General features: G+C 41.4%; 1 protein-coding gene across 1 annotated transcript in view; it reads right to left on the bottom strand.

Moving 5' to 3' along the window:
- LOC141790241 (transmembrane protein 132C) overlaps window positions 1-10,035 on the bottom strand; it is a 343,929-nt gene extending 333,894 nt beyond the window's left edge. Inside the window, exon 1 of the mRNA XM_074669971.1 lies at window positions 9,196-10,035. Within this exon, the coding sequence (XP_074526072.1) occupies window positions 9,196-9,277 (82 nt within the window). The 5' untranslated portion in view covers window positions 9,278-10,035. The remainder of the gene's footprint in view (window positions 1-9,195) is intronic.
- Between the last annotated feature and the right edge of the window lie 7,508 nt (window positions 10,036-17,543).

Genomic DNA, 17,543 nt, shown 5'->3' with positions numbered 1-17,543 from the left:
GTTAATTCACTGTTGGTCTCCTCTGAGTCATTGTGTCATGGTGATAATGATCAGCCGTTCAGTCTTTCTATCTCTCTCACACACACACACACACACACACACACACACACACACACACACACACACACACACACACACACACACACACACACACACTGTGAGGCTAATCAGCTAAGTGAAGCTAATGTAGGAGAAAATGTGTCGCTGATTAGCTCAACCTTAAAGCCCTAGACGTAGCTTATGGACCTACAATAGCGGTCACACATATACACAACTAATTCACACACACACACACACACACACACCGCACAAAATTAGCCCGGCGATTCATGCTAATCTGAGGGGAAATGACTTGCTCATTAAGGGGACCTTTAAACCTCTCGACAGGCCTCTGAAAGCCGGCTGTCTCACGGTCACAGAGAGAGTACGACTAAAAGCAGATGAAAAGACACAAACTTTAGCAAAGGAAGTGAAACTCAGTGTTCAGACCAATTCGTGGCAGGCTGGACTAGAATGTAGCCGGTTTGAATTTACATATCAAAACAGAAAACACTTTTTTTAGTTGTAGAGTATTTAACAGATGCTTTGAACGAAGCTTTACTCGTAGCAAAGGGGTCTTGGCACACCCTGCCAGGATTCTACATCCCATAACTAGCTGCAAACCATAAATCACTTTTTCCATGTTCGATTCATCACTCTAACTATAAAAATCGACTAAGTTTGTAGCTGACTGAATCAGTGCTCCTACAAGAAGCTCCTAAACTGAGCTCCTGTCATAAAACTTTCTCCATCTGTAACTCTGAAATGATTCTCCAGAAGCCGAGCACTTTCTTTCACTTGGGTTTTCAGACTTTTAATGAGTTTTTAGAAGGAGATGACTCAGGCCTTCATATTTTCTAATATGAAATCATTCATTTCCATATTTGACTCTTAATTATAGGAAGATAGATATAACTGGAAGTTTTATTGAAATACTTTAAATTGTACAAAACAGTGCCCATGAAATGAAATGTGTGTATTAAAGAGGTGTTTCCATCAACTCGGTTTAATGTGTTGCCTTGAATCTGCATGAAAACAAGACAGAGAACCATCTTCTCAGCCATTTTATGAGTCATCACGCTTACCAATGTCGTTAAGTTGCCAGATTCCCTTAAAAACATGAAGAAAGGATGTGATTACACATTCTGGCTCCCTAATAATCCCTCCTTCTGTCTCATCTGCTGCGTGTTCGCCAAAGAAGACAAGCGGTTGTGCAGAAAGTAGAGTAGAGGGGTGTGCATGTGAGCTAACGTGTTTTTGTTGGTATTTGTGTGAGTGTCTCAGTGTAAATATGGCCAGGCCCGGCAGCAAACAGTATCCTTCTAGATGAGATTTAGTGATATGGAAGGAAGGGACACAGAGGATGAATAAAATCCACTCTCAAGAGAAGACAAAATCTCCCCTCCTCTCACTCTGCAGTCTCCTCGTCTGTGTGCTGAGAGGAAGAGTGGTCTCCTCATGATGATGAAAGCCACATTATTTTTCTTATCAGCCAAACACGCATGTGTGTGTGTGTCCCATCAAGTGGCATGGGGACCCTGTTCTTTCTGTTGAAGAGGGATTGAGATGTTTTTATAGACACAGTGTAGTCTCCATAACAAGAAATTACGAGTGCAAAAGAACAGATTTTTGTGCAAGATGCAGTCGAGAACATAACCTGGGCTTTCTAAAAAGGTCACAAAATTAAATCAGGATTAGAGAGAAAACAAGAAAAACTCAGATGATGTTAAAAAATACAATTAACCACACCTGTGAACCAGTATCCTCAAAGACTAAGCATGTTTGCCAACACAAGTTGGGTCCTATCACAAGGTTTAGGGCAGAAATTACCCCTACAGCAGTGTTTTTGTGCAGCAGAAGCCCAGGGCGCTCACACCAAACACCTCCTCCCTGCTCCTCTGCTGGTTTCTTCTTCACTCAGATGGAGCCATATTTTACTTGACCAAAAACACAAATAAACGGACTCCCACAGAAAAAATCTGACATCGGTCTGCATTCACGCTTTATTCAGAGAATTTTCAGTTACTTTCGTTACTACAAAAACACCGCTAAATAAGGCTCTAGTTCTCATCATGTCGTAAAACGGCGCAACCTCCGCTGCAGAGCCACAGCTGGCTACGAGTCACTCGCCGCTTGGTGTATCAGTCTGCATGCGCGGCGTGCCAGATATAAACAAATGCAGGTAGTCTGCCAGTACGAAGACACACAATGAGAACTAGAGCCTTATTCAGCTGTGTTTTTGTGCGAAAGTAGCTCGCTGAAAATTCTCTAAAGGTAGCGTGAATGCAGACCGATATCAGATTTTTTCGGTGGGAGTCCGTTTATTTGTGTTTTTTGGTTAAGTAAAATATGGCCCCGTCTGAGTGCAGAGGAAACCGGTAGAGGAGCAGGGAGGGGGTGTTTGGTGCGTGCGCCCTGGGCTTCTGCTGCACAAAAACACTGCTGTAGGGGTAATTTCTGCCCCAAACCTTGTGATAGGACCCAACTTGCTCCATCCCGGAGAATCACTTTAAGGAAATGGAAAGATGAATGTTCAAAAGTGCCAGCTGGCCATTAATAAAGTATTTTTTTTATGAAGAGTTCGAATTTATCCACCCTGTAAAATGTAAATATACTCACAGCTGACACAAGGTGCAGAAATTGCAGAGATGTAGCTCTAATGACAACTCAAAGCAAATCAATAAAATCTTCAAAAGACACATTTAAAGGGCAGGAGGGAAGGTCTCCGAGTCTGAAATTAGCAGAAGCTTTCAAACCTGCAGTTCGATTAATGCTCAGCACAAAGAGAAATGTCTCTCCTCTTTAAGGTTTGGAGGAGCTGACAGCCAAAACATAAATATAATGCACCAAAGAGGAAGAAGTTGCCTCAACCTGTGCATGTATTCACGTTTGCACACCTGCACTCCAAGCTGCACCTTGACCGTGGCTTTTGTAAGAGACAGGAGAGTGTTCCTCTCTTGCTTTGCAAAACAGGTGGCCTTGCAGTGACACAGTTGTATACAAAAATAAGACTGGCAAATGAAACAGTTCTGCAAAATAGTAAAATTTTCATGACCCTCAAAAAATAGAGGAGTCAGAAAGTGAAAAGTGCCTCATGTCCTCTCCTTACAGTCCAACAGCTTCACCCTGCTCCGTCCCTCCACAAACAGGCTCAGACACAAAACCAGAGAAATAGCTCACAGCAAAGGCATCTGATTTCTGCAGGGTCACGGTGTTTAGCAGCCTCACGCACTCACTTTGCCCATTCTTGTCCCCCCTCCCTTTCCCTCCTTGCGTGGAGCTTTTATGAGTAAATGTTAAAAGTTCACATCCTCCATCTCTGAAATGTCTTTCGCCCCATTTAAAATCCTCTCTGTTACTTTTTTTGAGAGAATAAGCTTCCTCTGTGTGTGGGTGTGTTTGGATGTGTTATTTATGTGTGACTTCTTTGAGTGTGTGTGTGAGTGTGCATGCACGTGTGAGCATGCAAGTCTGTGCCTTAGTGAGTCAGCGAGCCAGTGAATGAAACCAACAATGAGACACAAAGACACACACACACACACACACACACACAGCAGGGAGAGGGCGCTGTATAGAAAGGACACCGTGAGAGACTTCCTCTGTGTGTCTGTGTCTTTATGTGTGTGTATGCAAGTGAGTGTGTGTGCACTTGTCCCAGTGATTTTACGTCAGTAATTATTAATGCTCTGTATTGCATGAGTAATGGTGCAGAGTGCTGACATTCTGCTACAGGTTAACAGTGTAGTGCAATATACGCTCCATCACACAGACAGACACACACACACACACACACACACTCTTTCTCTACATAGTGCAGATTGTTTTCAGGGTTCAACACACAGAGTCTGATCTTGTCTCATGGCTTTCCTGAATTTAAACAACAAACAATGTTTTCTACAAATTGCAGTGACCAGTCTGATCCAGCCAAAGGTCGAGCCTCCTCATCATCATCATCGTGCTTTAGGAGCAGTAGTTATTGAGAAATTTACAGATGTTCAAAATCAAAATAATTCAGGTTATTTTTACTCAAAGCTCCTGTGAGCAACTGTCCACATTCTGTGATTTTGACACCCCCTGTTGACGGCACAGTACCTCCTATTTCTACACTGATTTTCTCTTTAACAGGTGTTTTAGGGTTTTTTTTCAGCTGATATTTAACTCTGCTTCCTTTTTAACAGTTACACAAGTCACTTTTTTAAAATATTTGCAGCAAAAGAAGTGAGGAAAGGTCATTCCTGAGGCTCAAGTTGTTCATAACTTAAGCCTTTCATAAAGGTTTCGGGCATTAACGTTTACGTGGTATAAATATCAGTGTATCATTTGTTCATTCCGTATCTTTTAGAATCCAAAATCGGAAAAACAGATAACTACTTGTTATTTCATCTCTCATTTTCAAATCAAAACTTGGAAAACAAATAACGACCTATTTTTTGCTGTTTTGATTTTGTTTTGAAATTAAAACAGAGTATGAGAGAATGGAATTATCATGAGATTTTTGTGCTGTTCATTTTTGGTTCATATCATTTTTGATGTGTTTTGACCTGGAAGTTGTTGACTTTTTTCTCAGGGAGGCCAGTCTTTAACTGTGCGGATCCTGAAACCTGTTCACAGAGATAGAGAAGGCGATATACAGTGAGTGACATTTAAATAGACCACTTTGGCCGCACTCGAACAATATGCTGATGACATTAAGCAGTTGTTCAAAGCTGGTAAGACCCACACAGACATTTTTGAGACGTTACAGGACATGGGGTCCGGAGATGCTCTGCAATGACTGTCAGATGTTCCGTTTTTTCAGACGGAAACGTCATGTTACTGATGCCCTGTAAGTGTGACACGCTTCCCCTCTTTAAAAAGCATGTACACGTCCGCCATCCTCGACAAAAACGTTAACTAATGATAACTGTAAAACGTTCGCTATCGTGCTGCTTGATTCACCCATCAATGGAATCACCCGGTAGAGACTGATTGACCTTCCAGAGTAAAAAAAAGTCAACAACTCCCAGGTCACAGCACATCGAAAATGATACAAACCAAAAGCGAATTGAACAAAAATCCCATGATAATTCCATTCTCTCATATTCTATTTTTAATTAAAAAAACAAAACAAAACAGTGAAAAATGGGCCGTTATTTGTTTTTCGGTTTTTATTCTGAAAACAAGAAATGACAAGTCGTTATCCGCTTTCCAATTTTGGATTCTAAGATGGATATGGAATGAATGAATGATACACTGATATATTAATAAGCTTCGAGTTGATGATCTTATTAGCTTATGTGACTTTAAGAGGTGTGAGAATCTATTTATCTATGCTCTAGAGCGACGGAAAAATCCCTAACAGGAGCTTTAAGATCAACCTTTTCAATAAATTAATAAACAATTGTACTGAGTATTTTTAACCATCAGTGGTTGTGACTTTATACATTTACATCTGTGACTTTAACCTGTCTGTGCTGAACTTCTCCTACTCACCAAGCATGTGAAAGCCAGTCCAGATAATTTCAATAAAATATGTGTCTATTTAAGTCAAGCTACATATACCACATAAAATTAAATGGTGGTAATAATTCATGAACTGTATTGCTAGAGTAATAGTCTGAACATTCACACACACATACACACATGCTGAATTCTAAAAGGGCAAATTTAACATAAGTAAATGAATCAGAGAGATCATTAATGTTATTGATGCATGGACTCTTATTTGGAAGTTATTGTTACTGTTGAGCCAAAGTATTTATATCAGACTTCTTCAAAGCTGCAGTGAGAAACTTTTAGATCTGTTCATTGTGGCGCCCCCTTATGGACAATTTAGCACCTCTAGTATTTTTTTCACCCTACTTCTCCTCCTGCACCAACAACACAAGTTTACTCTCCATGGAGATCATTTGCTTTGTATAACCTACTTAAGAGTCTGTTTATGCTGTCTGTTATTTATCATCTCCACTGACACCGTGCCCTGTGGCAAAGGTTTCAGGCATTAGAAATATAAATATAAAATAAGATTAAAACAAAAGTGTATTATTGTAATAGTCTTGTTTGCTTTTGAGTTCATAAAGAGATCTCTCTGTCCGTTTGAGTCACACTATAACCACCTGATAATTCCTGTTAGAAACTTTAACAGATTTCTTTGAGGCCCATGCATCTTAAAGGCATCCAAACAATGCACTTACTCACTATTTGTTGTTGTTTTCATATAGATATACATTTAAAGGCCACTACTAAAATTATCATTACTAGTTTTTTATTTCTCCTCTTACTCTGCCTTAAAAAGGAAACACTTCGTGTCATGTAACTTAACGTTTAGGGAAGTTATATGAATGTCACATTACTAAATCCTGGAGATAATGTAGACACATCAAAGCTCTCCAACACTGCAACACTTGCAGCCACATTTCAGAATCTACAAAGCTGCAGATAAATAAAACTTTGCCTCTGTGCTGACGTCATGTTTGATTTCTATGAACATATGTAAGGAACTCCCTGCTCGCCCGCCCACAGAGACCTCCTGCAGAGAACACAGAGCCAGAGTCATGACCCCCTCCTCTGTGACTGCTCAGCCTCTGAACCTCCAACATTAAACTAAGCGTCTGGCTGATGCTCGGCTTTTGAACAAATCAGCAACCTGGATGACGAAATGACACTGTGATGTAATTACCACGAAACGGAGCCACAAGGAAATGGAAACGTCACTCAAGCTCCATCAAGAGAGTGGCACAAACAGGGCCGACCGTGGGGGATAAAGGTGAATAAATAACACTTTGATTACACGTTGGGAGACGTGCAGAGTTAAAAGCCAAATGAGAACAATTGTGGGAAGGAACTGAGCTAACCATGGTTGAAAATCACAGTTCTTTGTGGTAACTTTAGTCAGATGTGGGGGTGGAAACTTCTCAAGCGTTATAAAAGACAGCCCCAGACAGCAGCGTACACACAAACACAGGTGGAAAAGGCGATATGTGACGAATCGAAAGTAGGCAGGAATAAGCAAGTAAACACTGAAGGGGAGAAACCAGACAGAATCCGGCAAAACAAGCAGGAAGGGAGAGAAAAGCAGCAGAGAGTTGTTTTGCTTTTTAAACAGCCTTAGGTGGCCATTATACCATTAGAGCCAGGGCTCCCCAGTGCCCAATAACAAGCATGTAAGCACAGCCAAGTTGGAAGAGACCTTTTCCTTATGCATGTGTGTGTGGGAGAGAAAGAAGGAGAGAAAGACTGAGCCTGAGCGAAAAAAGAGAAACTCCTGGCCATCCTAACTGCCAAGGGAGCCACTAAACAGCAGTCAAAGAGCAACATGCACTGTCAGACAAAAGCTACAGACCCTGGGCGAAAGGTTGTATTGACTTTCATCCTACGTGCAGGGAAAGAAAGAGAAGAGAAAGAAGAGAAGAGAGTGTGACAGGGAGGAGAGGAAGACAGGGACCGTTTTGGTTGATTTCATCTTTCAGCTGCTCAGCCGTTTTGGCGGCCACAGCTGTTTTCCTGCCCGCTGCTCCCTCTCCAGTCTCCTGTCGGTGTTGTCGTGCGCCGCGCGGCCACAGTGGCAGCGACCGCCGCGCTCCGGAGCGCACAACGCAGCGACTGTTAACTGCTCAGTGAGCCGCGAGTGATCGGAGCTGATTAAAACACTAACACACGCGAGCGTGCAAGCGCGCGCGCACGCAGAGCACACTCATGGGGAATGCGATACTAATGCTGAAGGAATGTCATTTGTGTGGAAGGAAGGGGGGGTGTGGGCGGACAGGCGCACTCAAAGGGCTCCAAACCCAAAATATCTGTCAGCTTTCTTCAGCTTATGCGCCTTCTTCTTCTTCTTCTACGTTTTTTCCTCTCGGGACTAAGTGGGTGGCGGTGTTACCCGAGCTGAATTCAGAATATCTCAGCCCTGATTTAGGTTCTCAAGCAAGACAGCGGATCGCCATCTGCGCAACTGAGAAACTCACTCTGCATTAACGATTCTCCTTGAGCTCGTAAGACTGGCTGCTTTGTGTTTTTATAAGGCACGCGCCACAAGTCGACTCAAAATAAAAGCCCTTTAAAGACTTCTGGGATGAAGTCAGCACTTTTTTAGAGACGTGTACGGGGAGGAGATCTTGACCACTTCTCTTCTCTGAAAACTAAGTTACTGCTTATGAATTAGCCTTTTAGTCGAGACATGTTGATAAAAAAATAAAAATGGCCTTTTCTTGGGCACGTGTATAAATTTAAGAAGGGGCAGCTGATGCCCCTTCGATTTAAACAGACCTCGTATCAAAAGAAGCCATGCACACTTCGCTTTTTAACGGGAATTCCGCGGACAACATTACGCACAAATTAGTCACTCTCATCTTTTCCAATTCATTAAACAAAAAAGGTCTAAATTGATTCTTCCTGGGCAAATTATGCCATCAGGTTTCATAGCGCTCCCCTCTCACAAGCACACCGGCAGTGCCAGCCGCCGTCTCTCCGGGGTTCGGGTGTCTCGGATGGCACCGGTTAGTACGCATCTGTCACTTGACGCTTCGGGTTAGACAATTACTTATCATTCCACACACACGCACGGTTTCAAGAGGTGTCAAGGTTGATATGGGACAATCGATCGCTATCTGGCTCAGAAAATTAATTTTGCTTCATTCGTGTTTCCTGAGAAGTGTTTGAATGTCGCCAAACGTATCCTCGAGTCTGTGATCACCACATGGCAAACACGCATGATCCTACTAACCAGGACTTCACAGGACTTGATGGAGTTTGACACTTTTCAGAGAAACATGCTGCCACGTTGGCGGGGTAAAGTGGGTTTGCAGGTTTTTGTGGGTTTCCCTTCATCTACATCCCTGCTGCAGACTTAATTCTGACATCAATTTTCCCAAAAGCGCACATTTACGCACGAGCAGTAAAGATAAAACAAAAAGAAGCATGGTGCAATAATTACGCACTACCACAGGGCAGCTGTAGCGAAAGCAAAAAGTTACTGTTCCGGACTTATGTACAGCAGAGCCAAGCTTGAGAAATACTGCCCGTGTCAAACAAATCCACAAAGTGGCGAAGGCATCAAAAACCTCTTCAGAGAATTCGTTTCCATAACAAGCTGCACGGATTCACCTCCCATCACTTTTGAATTTACCACAATGTCTGAAACTTGCAACAAGTTTCTTCGCCAACATTTCCACCTCTTACCTTGCCACAGGAGCACAAGCAGCAGCGTCTTCCAGAGGCAACAGCCCACCGGCGCGCCTCCCCGTCTCCACACCGTGTCCATCCCTCCAGTCGGTAAAGAAAAACCTCCGGGACTGTTCAGAAGAACGCACGAAAGGGGGATTTTATTCTTATATTCTAAATCTCGTTCCTTCCCCCTGAAAAAAATAGATCACTACCGCATCGGTGCCATTAATAATCTCAAATTGACCAAACTGCGCTCCCGCTGCGCTTGACCTAAGACACCGGGCAGATGAGGCTTGGAGGGAACTATAAATCCTTCTGGAGTCAGTGGTAATATAAAGCCACGATGGGAAATTCCAGTGCAGGATTGCTTCTTCTTTTAATCCTCCAACCCCAAAAAGTCAGCGGTGTGTCCTCTTCAAGCCAGAGCCGAGGGATAAACCCGTTTCCCCACAGCGCTGAGCTTCTTCCACCGGTGCGCTCCTCAGCCTTATTTATCCAAACGGGACAGCAGAGCTCACTGTCTCTTCCTCTACCCCACTTTTCGTTCTTCAAAAGTTCAAAAAGACCAACAGAGTGGACGGAGAACTCCCACTCAGGATTAAAAAGTCCACTTCACGCACGTCACTGGAACAGCAACAGCCAAGAAAACTGTCACTTAAGGTTCTGGTTAATGAGTAATATCCAAAATTCGGCTCCCCCGGTAACAGCTTCGTCCGCTCTTCCTCTTCTCCTTCCTCCCTCTATGTGTCTCCTCCGGCTGTCCTCCTCTAGCTGCGCGTGTGTTGCGTGTGTGTGCGCGTCTGGGCTCAACTTGAGAGGCTGTGTACACTCGTCTGCGGGATGGAAGGAGGAGAGCAGAGAAGAGGAGAGGACCGAAAAGGAGGAGGAGGAGGAGGTCTGACGCTTCCACCAGCCGGCAGAGGAGAGGGAGGGAAGGAGAGGAGGAGGAGGAGGGCCAGCGAAGGCTGTGGGGCTGTGGAGGGTGGGGGCGGGGGCGGGATTTAGGGTGTTTGAGTGACAGTTCAGCAGCCAATGGTGGTTGTAGGAATTTATTTGGGCACTTTTATTTCTATATATACTTTTCTTTCGTTATTTCTTTCAGTAGTCTGCAATTTGTATCTTTTTTTGTTTCTGGATGAGCGTAAACATGAAAACCAGAGGTGCTTTTAGTTTCTGTAAGAATAAGATAAGAAGAAAACCAAAACGTGGAAAAATAAAGGCATGCATTGACGTTACAAGTAGTGACGAAAAACTTTTCAGAGAATTTCTTGTAGCTTTTGATGCTTAAAGACTCAACATAAGTCAGAAGAAGGACTTAAGACACAATAAAAACTACCTATAAGGAGAAGAGGCCTAGTTTTGTATTGATGTAAGTCATGTTTTTGCGTTCGTTCACGTGCCGTTTACCTCTTCAAAGTCCCGCTGCATTATTCAGAGCGAGACACGCGCTACACCTGTTCTCCCTGTAATCGATAGACGTGAACTTCGCACGAGCTTTGGAGTGTGTGCATGCTGCACGCGCGCTATCACATCCGCCTTCAGTGGTGTGACAGCTTGTGATGAGCGCACACTGTGATACAGCAGGCACCTTGTAGTAACTTCTCTTTCTGTGTGTGTGTGTGTGTGTGTGTGTGTGTGTGTGTGTGTGTGTGTGTGTGTGTGTGTGTGTGTGTGTGTGTGTGTGTGTGTGTGTGTGTGAGCGAGGAAAAGGGGGCTGAACATTCAGAAAAGAGAGAACATTAAGGTCTTCTTTGAGTCCGACACGATACTTCACGAAGCCGCGTCCCTGCCTCCCTTTGTCAGCTAAATGTGTAAAAGCTACAGAGATGACATTGTGACTTATTGAATTGCAAATCAGTCCGTCAGTGGAGAGATGGGAGGATTTCCGGGGATGGAGATACGTGAGCTTCTCTGCCTCTCCTTCAATCTGTCTTTCTGTCTGTGGGATGACTCCACGGCCTGTACTGTTGGCTTAACAAGGAGCGACAGCACCCCCTAGCGTCACATTAAGAAGAAACATCAGGGGGTTGGCAACTGCTTATAGACTTTCATACTTTTTTCTTTTCTCTCAAACTAGCAGCATTTGTTATCAGTGCTGCCTTTGCAATTTATATATAATATATCATACTCTATTTCTCTTCCAAACTTTTCTGCTTTAAAGCAATTCAATTCTGTTCCTTTTCTCTCCAACTTTCCCAAGCAAAGCACTTTCTCTGCAGGGGTGTGTCCAGACATTTTAAACCTGGGTGTCCCAACTGGAGTGCTGACTTACACAGGGGTGGTATGAAACGTGTGTACACACATGTGCCTCAAGGAATAGTGTTTGTATATCTTTACTGTTTCCTCTAACTTGATCTGTTTTTCAATGAAAAGATTGTGATGACTTGTATCCAACAGAGGAAGTGGATCATAATGTTTTTGTTGACGTTTTTTTCTGGATTTATGCAAACACATTAGTGGAAGGGAAGCACTCTTGGGCATCTGAGAAAAATGCAATATGAAAGTGTACTTCTCAGATTTCATATCCAAAAAAAAAATCTATCCATCTTGTCTGGTTTCAAATCTACAGCCCATCAAAACATAATATGCATATCTTAGCACTGGCACTATGCTGGGCTCTACAGGGATAAAACATTTTAAAGACATGTCTGTCCAAAGTCACAGTCAGAAGTATTAAAAAGAAAGAGTGCAAGCTATCTTCTGCTCATTTGACTGTCGAAAATACTTCCATCAGCAACAGACACATTACAATTAAACTAAATGGGACTCGATTCTAAGAAATAATTGTATTAATGGAGGTTTTGTAATCACTGAATCACACTTTCTTTGCATTTCAGTATTTCACGCCAGAAGCAAAATCTTTCCATTCCAATCAGTTTTGGTAGATGACTGTTATTTATATAAAATATACTTTTTAAAAGTGCAGTTTGTGAAACATTAGTGCATTTAGAGTTCACAATGTCTGCAAGGCTCAGCTAATAAACTTGAGATTTTAAGGACGTCTTGTAAACTTGAGCATGGGTTAGTGACACTGCATGTTTGCTGCTTTTGTATACAGACTATAGTTGCTACATGTTGAGCACTGATATGATTCTGGAGGCCAGAGTTGTTGTGGTGATATATAAACTTTTTGTTGCACAATTTGCACACAACAAAGCTCTAGTCTCATTTAAAGCCCTGGATTAAACATACTTTCAGTTCACAGTTAGTGTGCAAGAGTTGACGGGTGGATTCTTTTTCTTCACAGCTGCCCCAAGAAACACAAACATGAGAGAAAGTGCCACAAATGCATGTAAAGGAGGCAATTAGAAGTTTTCGGTGAATGTCCAAATAGTTGATTTCAACATAACAAGGCCAAAGGAATGATATGTCAGGTTTTGGGTTGTCAATTAAAGTGGCAAATCAGAATTTAAGGGGACTCAGAGCAGCCCCTGTAGATATGCTCCAAATTGTCTGGCCTCCCAGTGCAGTCAGCTATATTTTCCATAAGCAGCCGTCATCCCTAACAAAACCCAATCTCTGCATTTCAAAATATTCCACTAATTTTCCGTCAATGGCTTTATTTCCCTCCACCAGCTGCAGCACTGCCTGCGACTCAAGCTTGAAAGATCCTTTTTTTAACTGAGCCGTTTCTCTTGGGGCCCGAGAGGAAGCAAGGCATTAGTTCAGTAAGTGTGTGGTTTAAAAAAAAGATAATATAAATAAATAAGAAAAGAAAGAAAGAAAGAGAATATTTGTACAAATACAGAGTCTGTATACCAATGAGGCCCCACTGGCTGTTTTAGGGGAATTTGACATAGAATAAAGAAGAACCCTACGTGTATCAAGGGACCAAAAACAAAGACTGCATCTTTCAAAGTGTGAGAGAAAATATGCTGGGGAGAATTTCGAAAGCTGGCTCATCGAGACATCTGTTTTGAATATTTTTAGCTCAAATGACACCCAGAGAGAGAAATATATCATTACCTAATTCTGAAAAATTTTAAGCAGAAATTTAAAAGCAAACTATTACTTACACTTGACTCTGCTGGAGGAGGCAACAATATGTTTGTCATCACAAAAAAAGGAGGCTGTTTTTCAATCAGATTGCAGTGTCACTGACTCCTCTAATACAATCAGGAATAGATGTTATGAATGAGCGTTCTAAAACAGGCTCTCTGTGTCACGTGGTGAGTGTCTCTGCACTGACCACAGCCACTGACCTGTTCTACTTTTACACTTCAGTCTGAATGAGTCCCATGAAGCTCCATAACATAATTATACAAGACCCACTTCTTTTCATACATAGCTGTTGGACTCTTTCAGCACTTTGTTTTCACTCCCAAGAGAAACTGTTCAAACTATTCATAAGAGCTGCTCTCATTCTAAGCTGAGTTAAAAGATGGATAAGAGATAGTGAGTCTTAAGTGTTAGAGAAAGAGAACTCAAAAGCACATCAAGCCAAAATTGATTAGATGCTTGTATTTTGTACCTATAGCAGGGTAGAATGAACTGCTTCTGGGTTTATGATTTATATGTTAAGCAGAGATTTAGATTTCAGGAAGGTCCAGGTGAGTTTTCAGCTCAGTCAAGTAGAAAAGATGCAAGGTAAACAAATAAAGGAGCATAAATGTGCTACTGTGTACTTTTTTTGATCAATCGCATATGCTTTCCTCATCAAAGTGCTCTAAAGTGTCATTCATAAAACTGGATCTTTTTTCAGTGTACTACATCCTTGCATTTTTGCTATAAATTTACTGAAATGCTTGACAAGATATTCTTTCATTTACCATGAGGTAGAATACTCAGTAACTTTGGTTGACTTGAAAATGACTCATTGACTCAAAATTTGTAAGTTTAAGGTGGGAGAAAAGACTGATACATTGAGGTGTGGAAATCTCAAACTGTGTTGAAGTTTTATATTTTCTAATGTCTAAAAAATTCTGAGACAGATTTGGAGCTCACACACTGTATTCAGATGAGTACTGACAACTGTATTACAAGTTCAGTTTGTAAGGTACGTGCAACATCTATGGCAGATCTGGTAGATCATTTAATAAAATTAAGCTGATGGCAGTTAGATAAAAAAAAGACTAAAGGTCCTGTGAGGAAGTGACCTTGAAATACTCCCACTTTCATATATTTGCCTGTTCATAATCTGTTATTTAAAATGAGAGTATCAGCTCAAAAATCAGATATTTCTAAATGCTGTTTCTCAGTATCTTTGGTTGGGTCCAACTTTCTTGGGGAATATGGATCCATTACATCACATGGACCAAAAGTCTCTTTGATATCACAACATCAACTGCCAAAGTTTAGCCGTGAGTAGCAGGATTCTTGAAGAAACGTTTTTCTTAGGTTCTGTAGTAATATTGGACACTGAAGCTGTACTGTCAAAGAGAAGGACAGAAGAGCAGAAGAAAAATGAACAGGAGAGTGATAGAGCACGAGCTAAAACACAGGTTAAACTGTTTGTGATAATGTTCATTCCAACCCACAGTCAGCAGTTATTCTGCAGTGGTCTGTTCAAACTTGAGAGTCTATCAATAAAATGAAGAGTGAAGTTACGTTAGCTCTGCTTGGTAAGGTTGGAGTTGATAGATGAGCACTGGTAGGACATAACCAGGATTTGCCCATGTTACATGTTACAGACACGTCTCTGAGCTGAGTACTGAGCTGTGGGGAACACTAAACAGATAGTCTGATTCTCTCTGAATTTCAAGCTAGAAAAGCACTATGGGACGTAGACCTCTGCCAAGCATATTGTGATTGTCAAGCAACACTTTAGTCCTACTTTAATGTAATACTTTTTTTTCTGTCTGCTACAATTTGGTGTTAGTTGCAGGTTTGTACGATAATTTGTTGCCTGACAGTGTTGAAAATTATAATGGCCCAGTAAATATTTCATATTCCTGATCTTAGTATCTAGAAAATTGCCAGGATCTGGATTGTACGTTAACATCTGTCAGAAATTATGGTTACCTTGTCTTGTATTGTTTTGCAAAGCAATTCGACCATTTATCGTGGAGTTAAGGCCCTATCTCACAATGATAAAGAACCCTCACCTCCAAAATTTAATCACTTCTTCCTTATCCCATTTTGAACATTTACTGAAAATTTCATCAAGATCTGTTTGTAACTTTTTGAGTTATGTTGTTCACAGACAAACAGACAAACTCTCCCGAAAACATAACCCCCTTGGCGGAGGTAACAAAAGCACTACATTTCTTGAAGTTAATACTTTTTCTTGTCCCTTTGTAGCCGGTAAAAAGTTGTCTTGAACAAAGAAATGTGTTAAAAAAGATGATCTGCTCTCCATTCATTTGCTTCAAAACTAACACACGTCTTGACAAGAGTCACATCTTCCTGACAGTGGGTTACAGTGCTAAAAAGTTTCACCGCTATAACCAGCAAAACTGACAGTCCTCACAGTGCTTTTAAGTAGAGGAATTGGAATATGTCAAATAATGTACTACAGTGGTTATTTTCCCTAATTTATAAGTATTGCGATGGTATTGAATAGTTGGGCCTCGGGGACTCCCAGCACAGAAGGCAGATATGAGAAGCAGAGAGGAATAAATACTGTATCTAGTATGAAGAACAAACAGCAGGAATAAAACCAGCTGTTTTCTCCTCACCTGGAAACATGCTGGGCTCCCATTAGAAACACACTCCAGCCATCATCAGAATCACATCACAACAGGAGTGAGACCCTTATCTCCCCACACATCAGTGTCAGTCTGCCACTGCACTGAGCGCACCCTGAGGTCACTGTGGTCTTCACTGTGCCCGTCTCAGCTTCTCTCCCCATGGCTTCTCTGTGGTGAGATGACCTCTGAACTGCAAGTCACTCCCTGTTACAAACTGAAAACTCATCTGCTAAAAGAAAATCATCGACACCTCACCTGTCATCTGAATCATAAACCTCTCTGTCAAAACTTGAATCCAACATGATTTTGTAGTTCTCTCTCTTTTCTAGAAGCTTGAACGTCTGATTATTGGACTTTTTACGCTGAATAGTGAAAATCTATTTATACTCACTCTGTAGGGAATCCATATCTTTTTTTTTTTCCATCCAGAGCTCCAGAGGAAAGGTCAGCTGAAGTTTAACTGCCTTGAATCTTACAAGGATGTATATTTTAGAACTACAATGGGTCAAACCAAATGTTTTATGAGGATTGTTTTTAATACAGAGGCAATTTCTCCGGATCAGTGGCTCACAGACCTTTCCAAAAACAACGCCATTTTAATAAAATTGTCTCTTCTCTACAAGAAAAAAAATGGAAAAATCATGGATATTTTTTTTCAAGGGACCTCGGTCTCAGACCTTATTACTAGTCTCATTGTGTAGTGACTGACCCACCAGAAACAGGCCTGCAAAGGTCCAGCCCAATGAGCATCACATTTTCAATTTCATGGTATTGTTTAACAAAGGGCATGTCAACATGAAGGCTCCAGGCTGTTGGTGTATAACATCTCTTTGACTGTTTGAGGTTTAAAATATAATTCCAGCAGTCACAGTTTGGAATCATCTCAGTGTTAAAAAGAATTTGTGTCATTTCGTCTTTATCAGAAACTCATTTTTCAAAATCGTAAAAAGACTGCTGATGTTTGTTGGGGTTCCAGCACCAAACATGTGCTTTGGTGAGATTAAAATATTGACATAGAGTGGAAGAATATTTCTTTATACAAGATATTTAACGACAGGAGGCTACACAGGATGTAAACAGAATCTATTTGAGGAAAAGTCAATTGAACAAGTTCATGAACAAGCTCTCTTTTTAAAGTGGTAATTACTGAAAAGCATTAATGTCAATAACAGTGAGGCATGTGTAATGTAAAAGGACTTTATTGGACTTGTGTCATTTCTAATTGGCCCTAATTTAAGTATTCAAAGTTTTTGTGCACACAGAGTTTGCACTTTCAGCTTGATTACCCATAAAGTGATGTTGCCAATTCAGGCTTCACTGAAAATGAATGATTCAGACTGAAACTTCAGTTTGTTTCTAACATGGACAAGACTCTGCCTCTTTAACTCAAAGGAAACAAATATTCAATGACAGATATGAAGCTTTTCAGCAGCAGAATGTTAAAATCATTAGCCTGGGTCTGTAGGACGCCTGACGGTGCAGAGTATTAGTGTAAAGTGCAGCCAAGCGGACAGTTCCATGGTGCTGAAAATGCTTACCAATGGAGGTGAGCAGTTCAGCAATTTTCCCGACATAGAGTTCAGGAGTATCATCTTTTTTTAAACTGGAACTAGGAGAGAGAAATGTCTGTACATAGTTTGTCAGCCCCAGGACACTGACAAGTATTTCTATTAAGTCCCACTCAGTTGAAATGGTCATGACTGTTTAAAAACCACGCATTCACACATCAGTGGC

This window comes from Halichoeres trimaculatus, unplaced genomic scaffold (genome assembly GCF_033239565.1).
Source record: "Halichoeres trimaculatus isolate MK-OKI-2021-1 unplaced genomic scaffold, fHalTri1.1 fHalTri1_scaffold_5, whole genome shotgun sequence".
NCBI classification, from domain to species: Eukaryota; Metazoa; Chordata; class Actinopteri; order Labriformes; family Labridae; genus Halichoeres; species Halichoeres trimaculatus.
The sequence above is the reverse complement of the archived record's forward strand: the minus strand, read 5'-3'. Positions and strand labels throughout refer to the sequence as shown.